Genomic DNA, 22,218 nt, shown 5'->3' with positions numbered 1-22,218 from the left:
TGATTGTGTTTTCCTGGAATTCTTTCAGGGATTTTTGCGATTCCTCTCTGTAGGCTTCTACTTGTTTATTAATGTTTTCCTGTGTTTCCCTAAGTGTGTTCATGTCTTTCTTGAAGTCCTCCAGCATCATGATCAAATATGATTTTGAAACTAGATCTTGCTTTTCTGGTGTGTTTGGATATTCCATGTTTGTTTTGGTGGGAGAATTGGGCTCCGATGATGGCATGTAGTCTTGGTTTCTGTTGCTTGCGTTCCTGCGCTTGCCTCTCGCCATCAGATTATCTCTGGTGTTACTTTGTTCTGCTATTTCTGACAGTGGCTAGACTGTCCTATAAGCCTGTGTGTCAGGAGTGCTGTAGACCTGTTTTCCTCTCTTTCAGTCAGTTATGGGGACAGTGTGTTCTGCTTTCGGGCGTGTAGTTTTTCCTCTCTACAGGTCTTCAGCTGTTCCTGTGGGCCTGTGTCTTGAGTTCACCAGGCAGCTTTCTTGCAGCAGAAAATTTGGTCTTACCTGTGGTCCCGAGGCTCAGGTTCGCTCGTGGGGTGCTGCCCAGGGGCTCTCTGCAGCGGCAGCAACCAGGAAGACCTGTGCCGCCCCTTCCGGGAGCTTCAGTGCACCAGGGTTCCAGATGGTCTTTGGCTTTTTCCTCTGGCGTCCGAGATGTGTGTGCAGGGAGCAGTGTCTTCTGGTTTCCCAGGCTTGTCTGCCTCTCTGAAGGTTTAGCTCTCCCTCCCACAGGATTTGGGTGCAGAGAACTGTTTATCCGGTCTGTTTCTTTCAGGTTCCGGAGGTGTCTCAGGCAGGTGTCCTGCCACTCCTGGGCCCTCCCCCACGGGAGCCCAGAGGCCTTATACAGTTTCCTCTTGGGCCAGGGATGTGGGCAGGGGTGAGCAGTGTTGGTGGTCTCTTCCGCTCTGCAGCCTCAGGAGTGCCCACCTGACCAGGTGGTTGGGTCTCTCTCTCACCGGGTCTGGGAGCAGAGAGCTGCTGCCCCCTTTTTAACTCTTAATTTTGCTTACAAATGAAAGATGGGATGGAAATGTCTACAAATTCTAATCTTGAAAGATTAATTCAGGAGCAAAAACCTGAGCATATTCAAATCTATATAACTTAAATGTATTAGTAAGCTACTAAAATATAAGGAGTAAACTCTTTAAATATTTTAAAATTAGTATCAGAGCTTAGCATGGTGACACCTGACTATAATACCAATACTTATGGGTCAAAGATTCAGGGCAGGCTACTATATAGAGCAACACTGTCTTTAAGAGAATCATAGGTTAAAAGCTAGAAACACATCTCAGTGTTTCGAGCAATGGCTCTTAACAAAAGAACTTGGGTTTGCTTCCTAGCACCTACATGGTAGCTTATGACTATCTGACACTTCAGGTTCAAGGGATCTGACAACCTCTTCTGGCCTCTGTGGGCACCAGGCACACATAGGATACATTTATGCAGGCAAAAAAAAACCCATGCATACATGGGGACAGGAGTGGTGGCTTACTGGTCAAGAATACCAGTTTCTTGTTCTTCTAGAGGACATGAATTTGATCCCAAACATCCACGTGACTCAACCAGTCTATAGCTCCAGCTCCAGGAGATCCCCTCCTCTGGGCCTCAAGGGCATTGTATTAATGTGGTGAACAAGTAAACACCATACGCACAGAATAATAATTTAAAAGACCTTTTGGTTGGGGTAAGATAGAGTCTTTTTACGTAGCTCTGGCTTGCCTGGAATTCCCTCAGTAAACTAGGCTGACCTCTTAACTCATGTGGATACACCTGCCTCTGCCTCGAGTACTGGGGTTAAAGGTATGAGCTACCATACCTACTTAGGAAACTTTATCTTAAAGAATATATATATATATAAATTTCTTTTTAAAAATACTCATAAAATAAAAATAGTTTTTAAAAACTACCAAAGGGGCTAGAGAAATGGTTCAGAGTTTAAGAGCATTTACTGTTCTTTCAGAAGACCAGGTGTGTTTCCTTAACTACATGGCAGCTAACAGCCATCTGTATCTCTGCTTCCAGAGGATCTGATGCCTTCTTCTGGCCTATGCATGCTCCAGACTCACATGTAGTATACATACATACAGGCAAGCAAAACAGTCATACACATAAATCTATAAAACTTTTTAATAGAAGCTTAAGCTTGATTAAAGGGTTTTATTTCTTTTAGAGTCATCACTACTTTTTTTCTTTCATACAAATAGGTAATCAAGAATAGCAAAACGGACATCCCAGAACTGGAGTTATTTCCTCGCTATCTTCTCTTCCTTCGACAGCAGCCTGCCACACGGACACAGCAGTCTAACATCTGGGTGAATATGGGTATGATGAGCCTGAGAATGTTTCCTCAGCATTTGCCTAGAGGTAATTTAAGAATGCAGCAAGAATACCATGCATTTCCTTAAAAATAAATGGAAAATCACATTGCTCAAAGTTTGGTGCCACTGTGCTAATATGTGCCCTCTGCTTTCATACAGAATCAGTAAATCACTTGTGAGCTTAGATCTGTGGTCATGCACAAGATTGGATGGGGATAAAGACAAACTCTTAGGAGCAAATTAAGACAGAGAGCCAACCTTCCTTCCTTCCTTCCTTCCTTTCCTTCCTTCATTCCTTCCTTTTTAGGTTATAAGCTTTTGAAAATAGATAAAATAGATTTACATACTTTGTTGGTTTTGAGGTAAGCCATTGTAAATTGTCATTATAACTAAGCTATAGTTCACTGATAATTGGTCTTTTCAGCCTCACTCTAATTTATTGAAGTAGTCTCTTCTGAAGTTTTATTTTGACAAAATGAGAAACATTTCTCATGCTCTAAGAATGTTTTATAAGAGGCATATTACAGAGCAAAAAAGTTTATTTCAAAATGAAAGTGATACATTTGCTTTGAATTTTGAGAGTCCGGTTTTGTGTTTTGGTTAGGTTTTTGTTTGTTTTTGTCATTTTTTTTTTTTGTTAAATGTTAAACCCAGGGCCCATGTATGCTAGATATCTGTCTATCACTTAATCATATCCCCACTTAGCCTCATACCATGGCTTTGAAAAGTGCCATGCTATCCCTCAACAAAGAAGGGGAGAGCCCTAATCAATCAGTAGCTTTCTATCTCTGTCTCTCTCTGTCTCTGTCTCTGACAACACATACACCACACCACACCACACCCCACACACACACACACACACCCAGGAGGCTCAGTAGCACACACCTTGAATCCCAGCAATTGGGAGGCAGAGGCAGGTAGATCTCTGTGAGTTCAAAGCCAGCCTGGTCTATATACCAAATTCCAGGCCACTGGAAGTCATGTAGTAAGGCCTTTAATATATGCCATTCATAAGGTTCCCTTTTGATTTTGAGCTAAAGTTAAATTTTATTGATGAAGAATACTTGTATACTTTTCCCTTGCAAATATTTGAATTATTCTTCAGTAACAAAACATTAAAAAATTTGAGCTGGCTAGATGACTCCATAGGTAAAAACATTTTCCACCAAGTCTGACAATCTGCATTTGATCCCCAGACACACATGGTGGAAGGTGAAAACTATCTTTTAAGTCGTTCTCTGACCTTTACATGCACACCTGGTGCAGTTGAACACACATAGATACATACTAAGTAAATAAATGTAAAATAAAAATTTTTAATTAATTCATCAATTCACAGAATATTAGGCTATGCTTAATGTTGTTAGAATGTTTTAGCTGTCTCTAAATTTAAACTACCACTCCTGTATAAGTACTAGCTCTCTTATGATTTTGAACAAGGTTATTTTCCTGAAAGAATTGGAGAGATGGCTCTGTGGTTAAAAGCATATGTTGTTCTTGCCGAGGACCCAGGTTCAGTTCCCAGCACTCACACGGTGGTGCCTCATAACCATTTTTAACTCCAGTTATGAGAGAGCTGACACTCTACAAGCATCAGGTACACATATACATGTATACATAGAAGTAAACCATACACATAAATAAATCATTCAGATAGTACATGAAGATGATTTCACATATTGTTTGGTAACAACTAGAACAAAACAGCGTTCATTATCTAACTAAACTTTGGGAACTTTGACTTTGGGAAAACTGTCAGAATCAAGAACAATGAAATAGAATTTATGAGACATTCTTAATTTAACTTTCCGATAAATTGAAATGTTAGCATACCTTCCATGGCATCCATGGCTTGTTTTGTTTTGTTTTTTTTGTTTTGTTTTGTTTTATGGGTTTTTTTTTTATTCTCTTTGAAAGATAACATGAAAGGCAAGATGCGTTGTTGCATTTTTAGTAAGTATTTATAACTCTTGTGCTGATCCTAGATTTTTGCTGCTTCTGTAAATTCCTGATTTGCTGGTTTTCTTCAAAAGCAAAAAAATAAGCATAAGTGGCTGCCTTGCTTAATGAGCTGAACTGTGTAGACTCTAGAATTCAGTGTTTCTTTCTGTGCCCTAGGACAATGGAGTTTGGCTGGGCACTATGCTTGCTGGTGCTTCTAAATCCTAGAGTTGGGGTAGTTCTGATGCTCCAAATTTCTTAATTTGAAATTTTTATTCCTGACTAATTATGAAATCAAAATTAATCATTTTGAATTTTATAAAACTGCTTTCTTGCTGTAATCTTAAAATTAATCCTCTGATGTATAATTGGAGAAATCTGTTCTTTTGTTTTAAGAGTTATTCTTTGCTTGCTAATAGACAAAGATTTGCTTTGCTACATGTTTAAAAATCATGTTTAAGTTTTTTTTTTTTACATGATATGTATATTGGTCAAATACTTAGTTATTACTTGTATTTACTGGGCTTTTTAAAAATCACTCCTTTCAAAGTAAAAAGTCTGCAAACCTTTCCATGGCTGTGTTAACTTAGGTAGGATAAGTCATTCCTTAGATGGCTTTTCAGCCTCCTAGCTGAGTAAGTTCTTCTTGGAAGATCTTTTTTTTTTTTTTTTTTTTTTTTTTTTTTCTTTTTTTCGGAGCTGGGGACCGAACCCAGGACCTCGCGCTTGCTAGGCAAGCGCTCTACCACTGAGCTAAATCCCCAACCCGGAAGATCTTAAAAAGAAAATGATGCTTAATAGTTAAGGACTCACTAGAAACATATTACATGAGAAGAAAAAAAATAATGAATGGGTAAAAAATGACCTGGAATGTAAACCTGTACTCCAGCAGGGCTATATTGATGTTAAGTTTGTACTTTTGCTTGGAGTTGCTTAACAAAATCTAGTCTCTTACGGGCAGAGATAGCCATTGTAAACTCCGGCTTTTGTGTAGGTTTCCCAGACCTAGTGTATTTAGTGCATATGTATGTAGAGTCCTCAGCTCAGCCCCTCTAAGAAGTCTGAGAGGCAATTAATGCCAGTCTTTTCATTTCTATCTTGAGCACTTCAGGGATATAAGGTCATCGTGTTGCTACCATATTGGGTAGGCAAAGATGATTTCCTCCTATTTTCCAACAGAATAATTGTTTAGTCACAAAAGCTTCTTGGCTTTATTTAAAAATACTATCTGGCCATATATAACCTGAACCAATTTCTTTTATATATGATTGCTACCATATAATTGGGCCACTCAGTGATAGAGAGTGATGGAATTAGTAATTCTGAGTTTTAAAATCTAGATCAAGTAAATTTAGCTAACTCTGGAGTTCAAATTCCATTGTTTTTTAGCCACTTTTACTCTTCATTTTATTTTCCACTTCTGGGCATTGAGCCCAGGTCTTTTATACATGTTAAGCAAGCATTTTACTTCCTGAGCTAAATCCTCAGCTCCCTCCCAATTCCTAAGTAGAATTCTACTTTATTTTGCTATGAGTATGACCAAATTGAGGATAGCCATATATTGATAACAATTTTTTTATCAGCATAGATTCTTGGGATCCAACCATGTCAATTATTTAAATATCTATGCTATTATTTTTGTTCTTCCAGAATTAAAGCTTTGAGATACTTGGGTCTCCTATTTTCTCAAACAGCCCCCCACTTTGGTTTTTTTAAGACAGGGTCAGACTGTCTTTATGTAACTGAGGATGACTCTGAACTCAATTCTCTTATGCTGGTATTATATACCCATCCATGTTCAAGTTTTTATATTATTCTTTATTTATAAAATTTTTTAAATCTATACTACTTAATTCTCATCATTATTTCCTAAATTACTATGGTCACTGTTGCTGAGGCCGATATGTTATGTTTGTTTGTCTATTTTTTTTTTATGTCTTCCTTTTCCCTTATGGTGATTATTATAACTATAGGAAATGTACCCTCTCCAAATGCGCCTCTAAAGCGGGTGTTAGCCTATACAGGCTGTTTTAGTAGAATGCAAACCATCAAGGAAATTCATGAATATCTGTCTCAAAGGCTTCGTATTAAAGAGGAAGATATGCGACTGTGGCTATACAATAGTGAGGTAAGCTTCTCAGAGTCATGAAAAGTCTGATGTTAAAATCATGTTGGGGATATAGGCCAGTGGTAGAGCATTTGTCCACTATATACTAGGCTTTGGGCTTTAAAAAGAGTTAAATCATATTCCATAAATATGAGAGCTTGTATGTAGTAGTTATGCTAAATGCCATGTCTGGGGTATCAGTGAAAACTTTAGACTTTTATGTTGTGCACATATACATGCAAACATTTGTCTCCCAAGATCATGACTGTTGATCAACATAAGCTGTACCATCTTATAACATTGCTGGTGCATTATAAAGTAAGAGCAAGTTGATTTTACATTGTGTTTTACCTGCATGTATGTCTGCTACATGCCTGATGCCCATGGAAGCCAGAAGAGATGGTCAGATTTTCTTAGAGTTATAGAGGGTTGTAAACCATCGTATGGGTGCAGGAAGTGGAACCCTGGTAATTCGCAAAGAAAAACAAGTGCTCTTAACCACTGAGCCATCTCTTTAGCCCAATTTTTTTTTAAACATAAATAGATTTCTTGTTAGATTTATTTTGAAGTTGCAAGTACACAGTAAAAATTCTTCATTTCCATCTCTGACCTTTGACCTCAGAGGCAATGCTATCAAATGCTTTAATGTTTTTCCCATTATTTCATTATTGCATGTACTCTGAAGCTAGTTCAAAAGTACAGTTTTTCCCAGTTCACTGTCCCGTAGAACATTATGTCCTGCTTTAGTCATCATTGAGAAGCATAATCTTACAGTAATTAAGGGAACAGTTTTGTGACCAAGAAAGGAAAATGTGGATAGCAACAGGTAAATTCAGTTGCAGGTTACAAAGTTACATTGCCAGAAATTAAATTCAGACTTTGCCACTTTGTGTAACTGAGGCAAGTCACTTAATGCTCTATACCCTGGTTTTCACAGAAAGGAGAAATGAAGATTTCTGCAAGTTCTGTAGTCTCTGTGAACTTCGGTTCAGTCTTTGATGACCGGTCTACTCTCTCCACAAATTACATATGATTTTGTTTCAACAACATGAGACCATTTGTAAAATGGTAGAACACATTAGCATTCCTTCACTTTGGCACCTAAACTACAGATTTGAATAACTAAATATCTGTAACATGAATTATGTAAGTGCAAAGGAATAGTAATTGTCATTCATTTTTATTATTGGATTTGTTTCAAAATAACAAAAACATTCCCCTCTCTACAGAACTACCTGACTCTTCTGGATGATGAGGATCATAGGTTGGAATATTTGAAAATCCAGGATGAGCAGCACCTGGTAATTGAAGGTACAGAATGGAAATGCACATCTGTATTAGACTGGGGAAGCAGTTGTAGTTACAGTACTGTATGTGGGGGAGGGGTTGGTTTTGTTATGGGATTTTTGGTAGGTTTGGTTTGGGGTTTTTGGTTTGGTATTTATTTTTGTATTTTTGAGATAGAGTAGCCCAGGCTGGCCTTGAACTTCACAGATTAGATGAGGAAAATCTTTGACTTCTGATCCTCTTGCCTCTGCCTCCAAATGATGGCATAGAGTTTTAGTTTAGGGTAAGACTTGGAAATCCCATCTTAATTTTTTTTTTTTTTGTTAAGATTTATTTTATTTATTATATATATAAGTACACTGTAGCTGTCTTCAGATACACCAGAAGGGGGCATCAGATCTCTTTACAGATGGTTGTGAGCCACCATGTGGTTGCTGGGAATTGAACTCATGACCTCTGGATGAGCAGTCGGGTGCTGTTAACCACTGAGCCATCTCTCCAGCCCCCATCTTAATTTTTTTTTCTTCAAGATAGTATTATATTTTTTTTTTATGTTAAAGTAGACCACAGAACTTCTAGTATGTATTACCTGCTAGATTTTTTTCAAAAGAAGAATGGTCTGTCCGTTTGTGGCCTTAGGCTGACCAAGAAAGGATAATGTGGGTGGCAGCAGGTAAATTCAGTTACAAATTAATGAAGTTTTATAAAATTTTTAGGCTACTACTTTAAGTTTCAGTGAATATATCAATATTTTCCTCCCAATACTGGAGATTGAACCTAGGATTTCATGCGTGTGAGGCATCCCACTGTGCTATGTTCTAAGCTCCTCCCTTAGACTTCCATTATCCATCAGTACTGGCCCCTCACCAACAGTGCAATTTCTGAATTCAGCCATAATTTACACATGGGCACATTCATGTTTTTGAAATTGTGGTATCTTTTCCCACAACATCTCATGAAGATAACTGCTAGGTGCATCTGACCAAATTAATGGATTACCTCAATCAGTGATTCTAAGCTTAACAAAAAGGTTTTCTTATTTCTGTTTTAAGTTTGGGAAATTTTACTTTATCTAAGCTTGAATTAGTTTTGTAGATGGTTAATGTTATAGGTTGTATGTGCTCAGCCCAGAGAGTAGCAGAATTAGAGGCTGTAGTCCTGTTGGAGTAGGTGTGTCACTGTGGGTGTGGGCTTTAAGACCCTCACTCTAGCTGCCTGGAAGTTAGTCTTCCACTAGCAGCCTTCAGATGAAGATGTAGAACTCTCAGCTCCTCCTGCACTATGCATGCCTGGACGTTGCCATGCTCCTACCTTGATGATACTGGATTGAACCTCTGAACCTGTAAGCCAGCCCCAATTAAATGTTGTCTTTTATAAGATTTGCTTTGGTCATAGTGTCTGTTCACAGCAGGAAAAAATAGAACTTTTCTGGCTGGAGAGATGGTGACTGCTCTTCCAGAGGTCCTGAGTTCAAATCCCAGCAACCACATGGTGGTTCATAGCCATCTGTAATGAGATGCCCTCTTCCAATGTGTCTGAAGTGTACTCATATACATAAAATAAATAAATCTTTAAAAGAAATAGAACTTTTCTTTAAGTTGGTAATTGAGTAGTACATTATAATTTTAAGATGCTCAGAAAAAAGAGTAACAGTGAGCAAACTATAACATATATGTATGAAGATGCCCTGATAAAATCCACCACTTTGTATACTAACCTTAAAAAAAAAATCAATGAAAAAAAAAGTAATGTTGTAGCTCAGTTAGTAGAATACTTGCCTAGCATGCACAAATTTTACTGCTGCACCATATAAAGCCAGTTGCGGTGGTGTGTACCTATAATCCGAGCATTCAGGAAGTGACATCTAGTTAACTTTGGCTACACATAGCAAGTTTGAGACCAGCCTGGGCTACATGAAACACTCAAAATAAAAAAAGGCTTGCAATGGTTTCAGAGCTAGTTACTAAAATATTCTTGATTTTTTTTTTTAAAGTTATGACTTAGCAGTAACTTTTATAACATAGTACTTGAAAAAATATGAATTGTTTGAATAATAATACATTCCAATCTGTCTTTTTAGTTCGCAACAAAGATATGAGTTGGCCTGAAGAAATGTCCTTTATAGCAAACAGTAGCAAAATAGATAGACATAAAGGTAAGTCAGTACATTGTTCTTACAGTCTTATTTGTTGTTGCAGATGTTCTCACTGTGTCGTCTAGGCTAGACTTGAACACTTGGTCCTCCTCCTGCCTCGGAACAGCTAAGGTACAGGCGTTTGCCACCACACCTGGCTTAGAGACAGCTCCAAACTTACTGTCTTGTTCTTGTTGAGTACACTCTGTCAAGTTACTTTTCAAATTTCTTTCTGACTCTGCAAATAAATAATTTATACACCAGATGATATACATTTGGTGGTGATATACTTTTGTAACCCTATCTTTTGAGATGAAGCAGCATTCTAGACCAGCCTAGACTCAAAGTAAGACCCTGTCTCAAAACAAAATTAATAAGAGCCAGGAAGGTATCTCAGATGATAAAGTGTTCAGCATACAAGTGTGAGGGTCCAAATTCAGATCACTAGCACCCATGTAAAGATTCAGTAGTATACCCTTTAAATCTCAGCAGTGGGGAGACAAAATTAGGATTCCAGCCAATCAGTGAGCATAATTTCTGTGACCCTGTCATAAAAGTGAAATGGAGATGCTATTGAGAAAGAAGCCACATCAACCTCTGGTCTTCAAGTACCACATATAACATACAAGTAATTATTCACATATATATTTTTTGTTGATTTGTTTTGTTTTAAAACAATGTCTGTTAAGAAATATTAAAGTGGTTATGACCAGATTATGTTGTTGTATTACATGTATGAAATTCTCAAAGAATAATTTTTTTTTAATTTTTTTTTCTTTTTTTTCAGAGCTGGGGACCGAACCCAGGGCCTTGCGCTTGCTAGGCAAGTGCTCTACCACTGAGCTAAATCCCCAACCCCTAATTTTTTTAATTTTTAAATTTTACTTTTTTTTTTTTTTTTTTTTTTTTTTTTTGGAGCTGAGGACCGAACCCAGGGCAAGCGCTCTACCACTGAGATAATCCCCAACCCCTAAATTTTACTTTTTTACTTGATGTGTAGGGGTGTTTTGAATGTTATGTCTGTGCACCACAGGTGTGCCTGGTACCTGCAGGGTTCAACATTAGTAGATCCTTGGGTCTGGAGTTACAGACAGTTGTGAACCTCTACATGGGTGCTGAGAATCAAAACCAGGTCCTCTGGAAGAGCAGCAAGTGCTCTCAACTATTGGACTACCCCTCAGAGAATAAGTTAGGTAGTTAGTTGCTTGGATCACCCCTCAAAATTAGGTTGGTTTTTTTTTTTGTTGTTGTTTTTGTTTTTTTTTGTTTTGTTTTGTTTTGAGACAGGGTATTTTTTGTGTATCCCTTGCTGTCCTGAAACTCACTGTGTAGGTCAGACTGCCTTGAACTTAGAGATTAGCCTGGCTCCATTTCCCAAGTGCTGTGATTAAGGCATGTACAATCACTGCCTGGCTTTAATTATTTTAAATTTCTTTTTCTTTTTAAATCTAAGATTTTACTATATGGCCTAGAGTACATGATTTTTCCAGAGAAACCTTCCTAGTACTAGGATCACAGGTGTGCACAGGTGTGCTAGTGCCCAGCATTAAAACATCCTTGGAGAACTTAATTCTAGGGTCTTTTTCTTGTTGTCTTAAACAGGATCTCATATTAAACTCCTAATCTTCTTGCGTCCACCTCCCAAGTGTTGGGATTATGTGTGTGCTGCCACAATTAGCATGAGATACCAGCAGCCACAACAATAAAAGCATTTCTAGGTCACAGCGAACAAGGATCATCATGCTTGGCAAAGATACTCTATGAAAAACTTACGTAAAAGACCCTGATTCAATATTTTTTAAATGATTGACACCATTTATCTGACTAAAAGAATTTTTTAAATCACCATGTTGAAAAGTGTGATAACACAAGCCTATAATGCCAGTACATGGAAGGCTAATTCAGGAGGATTCCTGGTTTGAGGCCAGCTTCAGTAAGTCTCTGTCAAAAAAAAGAAAGAAAGGAAGGATGGAAGGAAGAAAGAAAGAGAGAAAAAGAAAGAAAGACCAGAATAACTAAATTGAGTACAAATAACCATCCCACAGCATATTACTATTGCTAGGCTTTTGTCTCGTGTTATTTGTTGCAGTTCCCACAGAAAAGGGCGCCACAGGTCTGAGTAACCTGGGAAACACATGCTTCATGAACTCCAGCATCCAGTGTGTTAGTAACACACAACCACTGACACAGTACTTTATCTCAGGGAGACATCTTTATGAACTCAACAGGTAATCTTTTGACCCACTGGCAGTTTACCTTCTGTAGCTTTAATCTGAATCTAGTATTGATTAAATCTCCTCTTCCTTTAAGGAAGAAATGTTATGCCATTGCCCTATCAAATATGAAATAAGAGTCTATCTCTTAATAGATAATTTTTGTGCCCACATGATTGTAAATTATGGAGAACCGTTTGCCAACACATTTTTCTCTCAAACTTCTAGGACAAATCCCATTGGTATGAAAGGCCATATGGCTAAATGCTATGGAGATTTGGTGCAGGAACTTTGGAGTGGAACTCAGAAAAATGTTGCCCCCTTAAAGCTTCGGGTAAGCAGACTAAAATACCATGAAAATGTGTAATTACTTAGTAGTTCTTGTATTATTCTTATTACATTTTCTCTGTTTAGCTTTTTTAATATCTTTTTTAATCTTTCACTAAGTATAACCTAGATACCCAGTAGTTGTATGTGTTCAAGTAAATGGAAAATACTGTTGTGAATGTAGTTAACAGGAAAAAAAGATCAAAGAAATAGTTCCTCTTTGAAATATTGTCCATTTTACAAACTTACCAACTGCTTTAGTTGTATGAAGAGAAAACCCCTTTGGTACTCTTTGCCTACTAGCATTGCTAAGTTGTTTGTAAATCCTGAAAGTTACACACTATGCTCTTAGGCCTTTAACAGTAAAAGCTGAAACAAGACAAGAATAGGTAAATAGAAGAAAACATTTATATAGACTAGGAACTCTTTCAGTGTAAGTAATTCCCATTATTACTTTTTCTGTTTTTTTTTTTTTTAAACCAGAGTTGGTTTTTTGTTTTTTTGCTTTTTTTTTTTTTTTAAGATTTACTTATTTTATGTGTATGAGTACACTGTTGCTCTCTTCAGACACCAGAAGAGGGCATCAGATCCCATGACAGATGGTTGTGAGCCACCATGTGGTTCCTAGGAATTGAACTCAGGACCTCAGGAAGAGCAGTCAGTGCTCTTAACCACTGAGCCATCTCTCCAGCCCCCATTTTACTATTTCTATAAATACAAATTCTTAAATATAAATTAAATATCTGTGGGAATGAAAAGCTGTTTGCTTCAGTAGTGTCTTAGGGTTTTACTCTGTGATATAAATTAAATATCTATGTGAATAAAGGGCTCTATGTTTCATTGGTGCCTTAAGGTTTTATTACTGTGTTGAGACATCATGACCACAACAACTCTTACAGAGGGAAACTTTAGCTGGAGCTGCTTTACAGTTTAGAGGTATCATCATGGTGGGAAGCATGGTAGCCTGCAGGCAGACATAGTGCTGCAGAAGGAGCTGAGAGTTCCACATATCCATAGGCAGCAGGAAGACAGAGCAGCATTGGGCCTGGCTTAAGCTTCTGAAACCTCAAAGCCCACCTTCAGAGACACATTTTCTACAACAAGGCCACACCCCCTAATAGTGCCACACTCTATGGGTTTATGGGGACCATTTTCATTGATATCACCACAGATGGTATCATTGGTTACTTGAGATTAAAGTTAGAATAAACTCTTACCCAGAATTTGTTTGCTGAAATAGAGGAAAACTTAATATTGTGCCATTTATTTTCTTTTTGATGCTTGTCTATGATTGAATTATGGAACATGCTCATTCCAAATTTTATAGGATAGGAAATAGTGACAGTTACTTCTCATTTTTATAGTGGACCATAGCAAAATACGCTCCCAGGTTTAATGGGTTCCAGCAGCAAGACTCCCAAGAACTTCTGGCTTTCCTCTTGGATGGTCTCCATGAAGATCTCAACCGAGTCCACGAGAAACCATATGTGGAACTAAAGGACAGTGATGGCCGACCTGACTGGGAAGTGGCTGCAGAGGTTTGTTAGTTTTGAGTGTTATTTGTTACTGTTTTTAAAAAGTCTTGTGTTCTACCTACTTAGCTGGGCAACTATTTTTCTTTCTTTCTTTTTTTTTTTTTTCTTTAATGCCTTTTGGTGGGCAGTGTATATGTGCACCAGCATTGTAGAGGCTAGAAGTTTATTTTGGATGTCTTACCTATGCCCCACCTTATTTTGGAGATGTGTCTCTCACTGAACTTAACTGCTTTGGCAGACTGGCTAGCCAGCAGGCTCCAGGGATCCTCTTGTCTCTATGTCTTAGCACTGATATAGACATGTACCCAGACCCAAGGTTAACATGGAGTCTGGTTTTTGTTGGCCAACTATTCCTGAGTGTGCCTGCCCTGGAATGTAGTTAACATACCCAGTGTCAGTAATTAACTTTGACACTTCTAGTATCTATCAACTGCAAATAGCTTCTTGATTGGGGGTTGGATTTTATACCCTAACCCTTCTCTGTGCTAGCATGTTATGTCTTGAACTTGCACAGGTCTTGTATGTACAGTCACAATTTCTGTGACTTTTTATGTGGATCCAGCCCTATTGTGTCTGGAAAACACTGTGGGTTTTTTTTGTTTTATTTTTTTTTGTTTTATTTTTTTTGTTTTTTTTTTTTTTTGTTTTTTTGTTTTTTTGTTTTTTTTGGAGCTGGGGACTGAACCCAGGGCCTTGCGCTTGCTAGGCAAGCGCTCTACCACTGAGCTAAATCCCCAACCCCCCAACACTGTGTTTTTTAAGTTCATCTTTCACCTCTTAGATCTTGTAGTCTTTCTGCCCTATCTTCTTCATAGATCCCTAAGGCTTGAGGAAAGGGATGTGATAAAGACAGCCTATCTAGTAATGAACTCTTCAGAGTCTCTTACTCTATGCATGTTGTCTAATTATGGATTTCTGTCTTAATTCTCATCTGCAAGAAGAGGCTTCTCTGATGAGGACTCAGTAAGACCTTCTATGGGTATAATAACAGTATGTTGGTGGGAGTCATTTTGCTATGTTCACTTAATAGAAAATTAGAGGTTTTTCGTAGGGCCTATGACCTATCTGGTCTCAGATTCTTAGTCCTATTAACAGTGTCAAGTATGGGCTCTATCTTATAGAGCAGGCCTTCTATCCAATCAAAAGGTAGTTGGTTACTCCTAATATATTTATGCCACTATTGCATAAGTTAGTGTATCTTACAGGTAACTTAGTTGAGTAAGATTAAGTAAGATTAATGTTTACTTTTCCTGTAGCTTTTATAGTGCCTTCCAATACTGTAAACACAAGTCAGTAAAGGTGAATGTGGTATCTCCAGCAATAGGGTCTTACCACCAGGTTGTGGAGGGTAACCAGTAATAGTGGCAATAATGTATAATATTTGGGGGGAATCAATGGAATAACCTTTGGCTAACAATTCAAAAAGATATAACACATTCCTGTAATTTATTTGGTTTTATTTAGTAATATATGATGTGTAATTGGAGCTCTCTATGAACCCCTGGCTGTCTGGGAACTTGCTGTGTAGACCAGACTGGCCTCAAACTCACAGAGATCTGCTTGTTCTGCATCCAGAGTGCTAGGATTAAAGATGTACACCAGCCATGCTCTGCATGGTTTTGAGTTTCTTATAAAAAGCAATAAATGCAAGGTTCTGACCACAATTATATGTGGCACAATTTACATTTGAACAAGAGTGTTCTGTGGTTAGAGTTTAAATTCAATATATTTAACCAGTACTTTTAGATTGTATTGAAAGGCTTATCTTTTGAATTTTGAAAATAAAATTTTATGATTCTTTCCTTGATAGGCCTGGGACAACCATCTAAGGAGAAATAGATCAATTGTTGTTGACTTGTTCCATGGTCAGCTAAGATCCCAAGTCAAATGCAAGACATGTGGGCATATAAGTGTTCGATTCGACCCTTTTAATTTTTTGTCTTTACCACTACCAATGGACAGTTACATGCATTTAGAAATAACAGGTAGGTCACAGAGTTCAGAAAAACTGAATCATTTTCTTTATTTGGTAGCCTGAATTCATAGTTAATATATTTGCAATGAGTTTCCATAAATATGAGAAGTCAACATGTACTATTAAGGTTACTATTTCAGGTTTCCACATTAAGGTACTATTTCAGGTTTCAAAGGTTTGGAGGCTGTTGCTGTGATCATTGATGCTTTTCTTAAATTCCAGAGATGGGAAAAACTTTGAAAAGCTTGTAAAGCCAATCAGACTTCTTTATCAGATAAACATAAAGAAATTCTTGTATTATTCAGAATTATTCCTAAGTTTTATTTTAGTGTTTATGTAAAAAAATTGTAAGCTTGAATGTTTTGCTGTTTGCAAGTCAGATACATCCATTATGTAAGGCTTTCGTTGTAACCTGCATCTTACTAATATAAGGTTTTTTTCTTTACTAGTAATTAAATTAGATGGTACCACCCCCATACGATATGGACTAAGATTGAATATGGATGAAAAGTACACAGGTTTGAAAAAGCAGCTGAGTGATCTCTGTGGACTTAAATCAGAACAAATCCTTTTTGCAGAAGTGCATAGTTCTAACATAAAGGTAATATCAATTGTTCTTTCTAGGAAATCTGAGTCTAATCTTTAAAGATAGGTTTCTCAATGATTTCAGTTATAATGTTAATATCTTACTCAATATTCTGTTGCTGAGCTCCTACAGTCCATGTTAACCTCAGCACCACTGCCTTCCATGCTCCTACTAGAGTGGCCCAGTAAGTGGTCAACTGCTTTCCTAAGACCCAAAGTCTACATTCCGCCGACAAGCAGCATGGTTAGGTTCCACACCTTGGTCCAGCTTCTGTTTTGGTCAATGTTTTGTTTTGAAGAAACACCATGACCACAGTAAATCTTATAAAAGAAAGCATTTTTTTTTTTCCGGAGCTGAGGGCTGAACCCAGGGCCTTGCGCTTGCTAGGCAAGCACTCTACCATTGAGCTAAATCCCCAACCCCTGGTTTAGTCCATTATTATCATGGCAGGGGCATGCAAGCAGATGTGTTGCTGAAGAAGTAGCTACTACATGATCAAAAGGCAGCAGGAAGAGAGAATAACAATGGACCTGGCTTGGACTTTTTAAACCTCAAACCCACCTCCAGTGATACACTTCCTTCAGCAAGGCCACGCCTAATGCAGCAAGGCTACACTTTTTAATCCTTCTCAAGTAGTGCCACTCCATAATGACATATATATATGCCATTTTTACTCAAACCACCACACTTAAATAATCAAGGCCAGTGAGATGGCTGAGTGGCTAAAGGCATTTACCCTCAAGTCTGATGACCTGAGTTAATTCTCTAGGGCCCACATAATAGACGGAAAGAACTGACTCCTGAAAGTTGTCCTCTGACCGACATACATGGGCTCACACACCTAAACCAGAACAAAAAATGTGTGTATACCTGCCCCCGCCCCGTCTCCCTCTTCCTCCCTCCCTTCCTTCCTTCCTTCCTTCCTTCTTTCCTTCCTTCCTCCCTCCCTCCCTCCCTCCCTTCCTTCCTTCCTTCCTTCCTTCTTTCCTTCCTTCCTTCCTTCTTTCCTTCCTTTCTTCTCTTTACTTTCCTTTTTTATCTTGAGACAGAGCCTCACTGTGTACCTCTGGCTGTCCTGTGCTGGCTATGTGAAACAGGCTAGCCTTGAACTCTTAAGAGGTCCACTTGCTTTTGATGAGATTAAAGGTATTCACCATCACACCCAGATTGTATACCATTTTCTTTTTTTTTTCTTTTTTTTTTTAAAGATTTATTCATTTATTTATATAAGTACACTGTAGCTGTCTTCAGACACACCAGAAGAGGGCATCGGATCTCCTTACAGATGGTTGTGAGCCACCATGTGGTTGCTGGGAATTGAACTCATGACCTCTGGAAGAGCAGTCGGGTGCTCTTAACCGCTGAGCCATCTCTCCAGCCCTGTATACCATTTTCTAATCAAGAAATTTGAAGTGTTGTCTACCAGAAAGACAAATAATAAGTGATGGTGAAAGTTTGAGAGAAGGGTATAATCTAAGACTGCTTATATGAAGGGTAGCTATTACAGTATAGTGTTATTCCCCCATCAACTGTCACTAGAATTTTTCTTCAGTTATTTTCTATACTTTAAACAATTTTATTCCTTTTTCATGTTATTTTATTTTAAATTATGTATATGTATGTATGTCTGTGTAGGTATGTGCACTTGAGTGGAGATGCCTTCAGAGGTGTCCCAGGAACTAGAGTTATCTGATATGATTTCTGGGATTTAAACCCAGGTCCTTTGAAAAAATATGACTCTTAACCACAGAGCCATCTCTATGGCCCTTTTTCTTTTTGATGTTCGGGTGTTTTGCCTACGTGTATACTACAAACAGTTGTAAGCTGCCATGTAACTTCTGAGAGTCAAACTTGGGTCCTCTGAGCCATCTCTCTAACTCTTCATTTATGAATATGTATTTATAAACATAAATCATCCCTTTACACTAGAAGCCTTTGTTTTAGTCTCTTACTTAGTCACAGATCAAAGATAATTTAGAAAATAAAATGCTGCATTGAAACATGTCTAGATTTTTTCCTTGTCATTACTTCTTAAACAATAGTCTTTATTTACATCCTGTTTTTCTATTACATATTAGGTAATGGTAGAAATGGAGTACATAAGCTATATGCAATAGTATCCCATTTTATAATGGACTTGCATCTACAAATAGTACAAGGTCAGCAGAGGGCATTGAATCTCCTAGAAGTGCAGTTCTGGTGATTGTGAACTGCCATGTCAGTGCTAAGGACCAATTCTGGATTGTCCATAAGAACAGCAGTCGTTTTTAACTGCTGAGCCATCTCTCCAGTCCCCATTGACTGTTTTACTTTTCAGAATGCTAATGAATTAGAAACTAAGTAAATTCACCTTTCTCCTACTTCAGCCTTCTAAGAAGCTGTGATTACAAATTTCTGTCCTCTGAACAGAGCCTTACCAGGTTGACATTTTCGTTATTGTTATTTTTTTGAGACAAGAGTCTCACTCTATGTAGACCAGGGTCCTTGAGTTCACAGAGATCTCCCTTCTCTGTTGGGATTAAAGGCATGTCATCACACCCAGGATACGTTGATTTTCTATTATTATTATTATTATTATTATTATTATTATTATTATTAAATATAAAGAGATCTGTCAGGGTTTTCAGTTTGGATAGTTGAAACACAAGATAAAAGTTACAGTCACCCACAGCATACTTTTTTCTGTGGACGGAGACAAGTGGGGTTTTTTTGGCAGGGAGGTGAATTTTAAGTTATTTTATCTAGCATTCATCTTCAGTTAACCAGAGAAGATTGTTTTTACTAATGTGGCTCACATTAATCCCAGCAGAAGTAGAGGTAGGCAGATCTCTGTGAGCTGGAGGTCATCTTGGTCTACATGGTGAGTTCCAGAGCTGCATAATGAGAACTTTTCTCAAAAAAAATTGCTATACATCTCAGAGATAATTTTTCTATTTTATCTAAAACCTTTTCTTTCTTTCTTGTTTATTTGCTTGTTTTTGTTTTGTTTCTTTGTTTTTCTTTCTGTAGAACTTCCCTCAGGACAACCAAAAAGTTCGACTCTCAGTGAGTGGATTTTTGTGTGCATTTGAAATTCCTATTCCTGCATCTCCAGTTTCAGCTTGCAGTCCGATTCAAACAGGTAAGACAGAACTAAAGTTCATTCTCATAAGCGCAGTGTTAAATGTTGATCTAGGGCCAGCAGAATAGCTCAGCTAGAGGCTTGCAGCTAAGCCTGATGGGTTTAGACCTCAAGACTTCTAAAGGAGAGAACTGAGTCCTGCAAACTGTTCTCTGACCTTCACATGCATGCGGTGGCATGTGCTTATACATACATATGTGCATACATATATAAATATAGTAAACACTGGTCTAAGAATTAAAATCTTTTTTTTATATAGGTTGTGCTCAAAAGAATTTTTGAGTCCAGAAGAAACCTTTGACAGAAGATTTTTCTAAGAATTCTAATAACCATTTAACTCAGATTTTTCTTTTGATTGGTGGGAAATCTAAATTCAGAAATAGTATAAAAAATAAACTAACTAGGTAGCTCTTAACTCATATATATACCATTAACATTCAGATCTCTTGTAACTCTTCGTAATGGTAAAATGGCACAGATGAAAGGAGCCTACTATCAGAAAATATAAACAACACATTTAGCTAAATAGGAATTTGTCATCCAGTTATTATACATGCTTTAATATGATTGGTCACTCAGTCCTTTTGGCTTCATAAACTTTGTCCTTTTGTTCTGGTGCTAAGGGTTTAACCTAAGGATTTAGATATCCTAGGACAGTGCTGTGCCTCTTAGCAGCCTGTGGTGTAAGAGTATTTTCCCAAGAAGATGCAAACAACATGCACATGTCTACTTACCCCAAAAAGTAAAACCATGACAGATCAAAAGTAATGACAGCACCAAAGTCCAGTTTGGTGAACCAATAAGTTTTTATTGGTGTTACTACAGGACTATTGGTAAGGGGTTACTTACAGGAGCAGGAATGATTCAAAAAAGCAGCTGCATCATCAAGAAGCCCACCTTAGCCCTAGTGAAGATTCAAGAAATCTGTATCTGGAAGCTCTCTGCACAGCTTGAGGCTGCTCCCATAGTCTGAGAAATCTCTACACTCAGGAGATTTGCCGTTCAGTCTCCTTCCCCAAATTTACTTACTGCTTCTGCAAGGCTGCAAAGGGGTCTTCAAGAATATCACAAGTTTCCACTTTGTCACACATACGACATTTTGTTTGTTGCCTGATCTTCTGGACCTCTTGGAAGAATGTTTCAGTTAGGAGGAAAAATGCTATACAACATGATCTTAGGTTTTTGAGACAGTGTTACACTGTGTATCTCAGATTTACCATGAGCTTATGATCCTCCTTCCTCTGTCTTCTAAGTGAAGAGATTACATGTATAAACCATCACACCCAGGGAATCTTCCTTGACAACTTATCATTTGGTTGATTCTCCTACTATAAAGTACTTCATAGAAAGTGAAGCTGGCATGTGACAGTTACAGTGAAGGTGAGTCAGTAGGTGATTTCATGTTCTCTTTAGCACATCACTGTTGAATGATGGAAACTATCATCTCTGTTCTCCAATACAGTGTCCATCAGTTACATAGGCTGTTGAGCATTTGAAAGGTAGGTAGCTATTTAGACTGAGCCTTACTCACTAAGGGAATGCATTTTTATCTTTTTTTTTTTTTTTAAGCATGTATACCAACATGCCCAGCAGCTTCAGAAATCTTTTTTTATTTGTTTTTTTATTTATATGAGTACAATGTAGCTGTCTTCAGACACACCAGAAGAGGGCAGCAGATCCCATTACAGATGGTTGTGAGCCACCATGTGGTTGCTGGGAATTGAACTCAGGACCTCTGGAAGAACAATCAGTGCTCTTAACCACTGAGCTATCTCTCCAGCCCTTTATCTTAATTTTCATTTAAAAATTAACAACTGGCATATAGCTAGATTAGATAGAATATTTTGAGAGAAATGGAGAGTTTTAAAGGAGAAGAAAGGGCAGGTGAATGGTAGAGGTGTTTGTGCATCACATACTCATGGGATTGTTGGAGAAGCTCTACCACAGCTGGAGAAGTTACCACAGTTCTTTTGTTGTCCTTTAATCATAAGCATGAGTTATAAAAATAAATTCTAAACTTTAAATTTGCTAATAAATTTAGAATTGTTAATTGGTCTATGCATTCTCTGTCCTGAATTAGGAGAGTGAACACTACCAATGTTCAAGACTCTCAAAATACTTGAAAAAAGAGCAAAGTTAATAATGATACAAGGTTATGATACTGTGCATATCTCTGAATTTATAGATTGCTCCTCTTCTCCATCTACAAATGGACTGTTCACCGTGACTACCAATGGGGATCTGCCTCGACCTATATTCATCCCCAATGGAATGCCAAATACAGTTGTACCATGTGGAACTGAGAAGAATGCCACCAACGGAATAGTGAATGGTCATATGCCACCTCTTCCTGATGACCCCTTTACAGGCTACATCATTGCAGTCCACCGAAAAATGGTTAGTTAAATATTACACGACTTACTATTGGTCATGTCAGCTATCAATGGTGAAATGGAGTTATTTTGTTTCTTTCACATGTTTCTTGAATATACATTATATGATATATGCTTATCCATAGCCTATGTGATTGCTGTTATAAGAAATGACATTCCTTACTGTACATTAAGAGGCAGCAGAATGCAGGGTGAGAGGTGATGTCCACTTGCAATCTTTTTAGCATTGGAAAGACTGAGACGAGAATTGTGAGTTGGAGGCCAGACT

General features: G+C 37.8%; 1 protein-coding gene across 6 annotated transcripts in view; it reads left to right on the top strand.

Annotated features, from left to right (window-relative positions):
- Window positions 1-22,218, top strand: part of Usp32 (ubiquitin specific peptidase 32) — a 184,699-nt gene that overhangs the window by 132,709 nt on the left and 29,772 nt on the right. For 4 of the 6 annotated variants that reach the window (XM_039086041.2, XM_063269091.1, XM_039086042.2 and 1 more), the window contains 11 exons: window positions 2,218-2,377; window positions 6,246-6,400; window positions 7,609-7,690; window positions 9,747-9,821; window positions 11,890-12,028; window positions 12,242-12,347; window positions 13,705-13,878; window positions 15,686-15,860; window positions 16,300-16,451; window positions 19,446-19,557; window positions 21,743-21,954. In XM_039086041.2, coding sequence (XP_038941969.1) covers window positions 2,218-2,377; window positions 6,246-6,400; window positions 7,609-7,690; window positions 9,747-9,821; window positions 11,890-12,028; window positions 12,242-12,347; window positions 13,705-13,878; window positions 15,686-15,860; window positions 16,300-16,451; window positions 19,446-19,557; window positions 21,743-21,954 — 1,542 coding nt within the window. The remainder of the gene's footprint in view (window positions 1-2,217; window positions 2,378-6,245; window positions 6,401-7,608; window positions 7,691-9,746; window positions 9,822-11,889; window positions 12,029-12,241; window positions 12,348-13,704; window positions 13,879-15,685; window positions 15,861-16,299; window positions 16,452-19,445; window positions 19,558-21,742; window positions 21,955-22,218) is intronic. The other 2 variants (NM_001401667.1, XM_017597308.3) reach the window with 1 other exon arrangement.

This window comes from Rattus norvegicus, chromosome 10, assembly GCF_036323735.1.
Source record: "Rattus norvegicus strain BN/NHsdMcwi chromosome 10, GRCr8, whole genome shotgun sequence".
Classification (NCBI taxonomy): domain Eukaryota; kingdom Metazoa; phylum Chordata; class Mammalia; order Rodentia; family Muridae; genus Rattus; species Rattus norvegicus.
The sequence above is the reverse complement of the archived record's forward strand: the minus strand, read 5'-3'. Positions and strand labels throughout refer to the sequence as shown.